Consider the following 5,360-nt stretch of genomic DNA (forward strand, 5'->3'; position numbering starts at 1 on the left):
TAGATATCATGGTGATAACTCTTGTACATGCAATTACCAACAAAGAATTTGTTAGTGATACAGAATGGTAAAACAACACAATGAAAAGGAAGAAAAAAATTTTGTTATTTTTTTCAAACTATCCTCTCTTCTGTGTTTCCCTTTTTTCCCCCTTTTTTTTGTTATATATGTGAGGTTCTATATGGCATTATTAGAAAACTTCCTTTCCTCTAAGGAAATTATGAAGATATTAATTGGTACCTTTGCACTACATGTCTATTCCATGTCAACAAAAGAAAGATAAACCAATCAAATCAAAACAATCTATATTAACTGTCTACAAGTCTATTAGTGATCTATGGATGTACATCATCTCAGCTCACTAACAGCCTTTTATCTAGAAAAGAATTATTCACAAACAATCAGAATGGAGACATCACTGAAATTCAAATTTCCACAATTTATATCGCGAATTCCTGTCGAACAACACTATGAGTAGCCATAACCAGCAAATACCAAATATCTTTTATCTATAAGTTATCATCCAAAATTAGTAACCGAGGCAAATAGTAACATTCAACAAATCTAAACATCTTGCAACTGAGCATTGTCTCCTATAAGAGAAACAAAGTTGTTTATTTACACCCAAATCCTACAGGCACTTTCACCACTTTCACCTACGAGGAGGCTGATCACTGGGTGAATTGTATTTGTTTTACCCCTTAGATACGTGTATGTTTGCATCTCTATTCTCAAACATGACTGATGGAAAAATTAACATTATTTAAAGAAGATATCATCGGGAAATAACATTAGAATGTAAATCTAACAACTGAAGGAAGTATGTTGTGTTCTCAAGTATAGCAAAGAAATACAGATCAACACCATGTGCTATACCATTTATGGTCATCGAGAAAACCATTGGACTTCGATCTGTTCAATGGATGACTAAGAAGCCTCAACTCATGGTCATTGAAAAACCATTGGACTTCGATTTGTTCAGTGGATGACTAAGAAGCCTCAACTTACGTACTGACTAAATTGAAAATTTTGAAGACAAGTATTAATAATAATGACTTTCATTTGTTGCCATTTGGTTGGGGTGGAAATATTAGGGCATGTTTGTTTGCACGGAAGTAGTTATGAGTAGCCAAAGTAAAGAAAGTAAAGACTACTTTTACCATTTCCGAGCAAAAAAACTTATTTGTTTCTTGAGAAACACCCGTTCTTTTATTTCCTCAATTGCTGGTGTGTCACCTCCGCTCCCCAAAATCCTTTCATGCCCTTGAGGACTCGGAGACACTTCAGAAGTGAATGAAATAGCGAAGTGAATTTAGGTATCCATACCAAAGTTGCTAATAGCGGATAGCGTCGCATTGCAGAGAGGTACCACTAAGGCTATTTGGGGCTATTGCGGAAAAATAACGCATAGTCAAATAGCGATCAAATATAAATATATTTAAATATTCTAAAAAATAAAAAATCTCAAATGTGGTCACCTGATATGCTGTGAATATGAAGTGATAATTGGAAGTTTAATATATAAAAACAACCATGTTTCACAATTTAAGCATTGCAATCAATAAAAAAAAAGGATATTCAAGATAGTTTTCTGGATATCCATAAAGGTTCATAAGTATTATTTGAAAAGTATTTGAGGAACTTTATGTAATTAGAAAAAATCTCCCAGGGACTAATATGAAAAAATGCAGTTAAACCCCAGTTCCTTTTTCTTCAACAATAACCAAAAGTTCGGGGGAAAAAAGAAGGAAAATAGTACTTTAGAATTTTGGATCCATTTTCTCTCTTAAATTTTTTTTTCTAGAGAGAGAAAAGTTCCTATTTATTTTCCAAGCTCCTTCCCCTCTCTCCGCCTCCACTCTCGAAACCCTAATTCTCCTCTCTCACTCTCTCACTTTCACTATCAAACGATTCTAGGGTTTCCAAAATTAGTAACTTGTAGGGTTTTCAGGAGCTGGATTGCGTTCCGCCGCCGCTGGTCCAGCGGCTTCATCGATTGATACTCATCGAAGATCGCTTGCAATCGGAGGATTCTCAGCGATAGGCGGTGTTAGGGTTTTAGACTTGGTGCTGATGGCGAGGCTAGGGTTTGGGTGAAGTTGCTAGAAGGAAGGGTTTTGGTTGGAATGGCATTGGGAGATCTAATGCCTGCAACTTTACTCTCACAGTCTTTGGGATCGTCGCTGACGATCGTGACGAATCATGTAGATGATTTTAGGTCGAGAGAGGAGGGGGGTTTTGTGGTTGGAAGGGAATCAGAGGCTAATGTTGCGGTGAATTTGGGGGCTGTGAAGGCCACTGGTAGTATTAATTGTCTCAGACTGTGGTTCTTTGCAATTTTCGGCATGATGGATTTGAGGAGAGCGTGCCTTTGGGTCTGACGGAGGTGGCGTTCACTAGAGGCGGCGTTGACCGGAAGTAGCGTTGAAAGTGGTCACCGGAGGAGGTGAGTGAGAGAGAGAGAGAGGAGAGAGAGATAGAAGAGGCAGCTAAGGCACGAGTTAGGAATCAGAGAGGCGAGAGAGAGAGAGTTAAGATGGGTTTTTGTTTTATGGTTTCGGTTCAAGTTCGGGTAGGGATTTTCTAAAACAAAATTGCGTTGTTTAGTGCTTCTAAGCGCTAAACACCGCTATTTCGTGCTAATCACCGCTTTTTCGAGTAAAAAGTGGTTTTTCCCGCAACAACATACCACTATCCTATTTATCGGAGCGGTAAACCACCACTTACACGATTAGCGATGTTATAGCGGCGCTTTTTGCTGCTTTTTACAACACTGATTCATACCGAGGGTTGATATTTGCAGGTATTCTTTTGCACATAACACCTCTTAATAAAAGGAATCATGTTCATTTCATTTTTTTATTTTAGCCTCATTCTTTTAATCTAATTTGTTTTTGAACCCAAGAACTCTAAAAGACTTCATGCACCAAAAACATCTAAGCTATTTTCAAATTGAAAATTCATATTAACGCGCTGTAAAGTATTATCCATTGTCATGATTCAATCTAAAATGCTACAATATTTGTTAAGTGTTATAATAATTTTTATTATAAAGGGAGGTAATCACTTATTAACAATTATTATAAAGGGAGGTAATCGTTTAAACCAAGTATTAGTTATTTCCTAACAATATTTCAAATGCTATCCAAACAAAAGAAGTGAATGACGTGGAAGAACTATTTCCATTACTCCCAAAAACATGTGAAACAAACAAAAAAAGTATCACTTCCGCTACTTACTACTTCAAAATTTTAGAAGTTACTTATTAAGTAACTTCTTACTTCTAATACTCCTTATCATCCAAACAGGCCCTTAGGAATACGCTATAAAATTCTCATTTAGCCATTTACTTTTCATGTACTTAAATGTCTTTCAAAAGGCAGCAGATAATTGTTGAGAATTGGGGCATATAAATATTTCTCTAAAATAGATTGCAAAGACTTTTAGAGGAATTTTTCTTGTAAGGAAGTCTTCCAAACTTATATAGGTAATAAAGGGAAAGCTTGAATTTACCACATAAGAGACTCTTGTATGAGGCACTAGTAAACACCAGGAGACTCTTTATTGACCATTTACCTTTATGTTAAGCTCCTCTAATGTGCACCGGTTACTTAATGAGATTGGAACTATATTTGAAATATAATGTTTTCTACAAAACAGATTGACAAAGACTTTTTGAGGAATTTCTCAGATAAACAAAGGTTCTGTCAGGAGCTTCAAGGAAAAGGAAGGGAGATGGATTTACCCCCATAAGGAACACTTGTATCGCAGCCTACAAAAGCACCATGGAACCCCAATGTAATGAGATACAATTAGTTATCTAGGATATATTGATCACCAATTGTTGATAATGGATCAAGGCATCAGGAAAGCTAATGTTTGCTTTAAATAGAATAGCAAATGCCTTTCGAAGTATCTTTTTAGTTAGGAAATAAGGCTTGAAGAAGATTAGAGGTGTTAGGAGTTACAACCATAAACCTCTTGTACCCAGTAGGAAAGGCACAAAAAACTCCCTTGCAATCGTTTCCTTATAGTTGACTGAATTATGTTCACTCCCTTCTCCCACGCTTCCTGAACCAATCTCTGAAGGGCATGATAAAATGTTTATTACTGGCGTCACAGAACACTCCTCTCCCTGGCCATAAGCTGACACATAAAGTTCCACAGAAGTCGTAGAAGAATTGGTCAAGAAATGGACTAACCCTGACAAGTTGGAACATTTCAAATAACACCAAATATCATAACAATTAGAAAGCAAAACAAAGATAGTATTGTTAGGGACTAGATGAACAAACTAATAGTAAATTTACTTCCTCATAAGAAAGGTCTACGTAAACGAGATTATTAGCTAGCATTGAGGTAATTATGTGTGTCAGACATTTTGAGAGACATAGCTTCTCTAACAAGCCCAAAAATTTTTTAAAATATTTTTTTAGGAGTTAGTAGAATCTAACGTCCTATACACAAAGAAACACAGCTACAAAATGTATATTGATACTAATGAAAAAGCAGTTGATATATAGGCTCAACACTATTAGTTAGTGAAATAATAGCCAAAGTTAAAAGAGTCTTACAGCTGACCATCCATTAAAGTTTGAGCTCTTCAAAATCTGCACAGGCCTGCAGCAACAAAAAAAAAGTCGCTCCATTGGCCAAAACACCACATTCCAAAGAAAAAGGTTTTCAACTAGGGGGGGTGAAAAAGGAATCTCACGTATCGACAGGGCAAAGAAGCATGCACTCCTGACCTCCCGAGCTGTCAAAAACCCTCCTAATTACACACTCAAGCGGCAGATTGTTCGCAGCATCAACCTGCAAGCAAACACATCAATCAGTTCCCCTAACTCGAAACCCTAAAAAAAACCTAGCTCAATAATTCAAAAAAAAAAAACCATACAATGGTAGCAATTCGCTTGGAGGAGGCCATGAGGACCCGGCCGTGTGGGTCCAGGACGAATCCAGCCGGGGGTTTCGGAAGTGGAGAGGGGTAGCTTGATTGACTTCCCTCACCGTCATCGTCATCGCCGTCTTCGTTGTTTCTTGAAATGGTAGGCTTCGGGGGTGGAGGTCTCTTTTTCTTGGAGGGTGAGGGTTTCTTCCTTCTTGATGATGGTGAGGGCTTCTCCTGTTGGTGTTGTTGTTTGGAGGCGGAGCAAGGAGAGGAGCGGAGAAGGGGGTGGGTTTTGTGGGCCCAGTTTCTCGTTGAGGAGGAGAAGGGAATTAAGGATTGGATGGGGGAGAGAGCAGAGAGCGAGGCGAAAGGATAAGAATTAGGGCATCGAGGAGAGCAGGAGGGAGATGAGATTGCTACCATTTTCGATTGTTTTGATTTTTTTTTTTTTAATTCACGAAATGGGCAT

The 5,360-nt window shown here is 37.8% G+C and overlaps 1 protein-coding gene across 2 annotated transcripts in view; it reads right to left on the minus strand.

Moving 5' to 3' along the window:
- LOC109837962 overlaps positions 1-5,354 on the minus strand; it is a 16,400-nt gene extending 11,046 nt beyond the window's left edge. For both annotated transcript variants that reach the window (XR_002246516.1, XM_020406355.1), the window contains exons 1-3: positions 4,898-5,354; positions 4,715-4,812; positions 4,575-4,620 (exon numbers count right to left, since the gene is read on the minus strand). Coding sequence is in view for 1 of the 2 variants with exons in the window: in XM_020406355.1 (XP_020261944.1) it covers positions 4,575-4,620; positions 4,715-4,812; positions 4,898-5,314 (561 nt within the window). In the remaining variant the exon portion in view is untranslated. The remainder of the gene's footprint in view (positions 1-4,574; positions 4,621-4,714; positions 4,813-4,897) is intronic.

The sequence above is a fragment of the Asparagus officinalis genome, chromosome 4 (assembly GCF_001876935.1).
Source record: "Asparagus officinalis chromosome 4, Aspof.V1, whole genome shotgun sequence".
Classification (NCBI taxonomy): Eukaryota; Viridiplantae; Streptophyta; class Magnoliopsida; order Asparagales; family Asparagaceae; genus Asparagus; species Asparagus officinalis.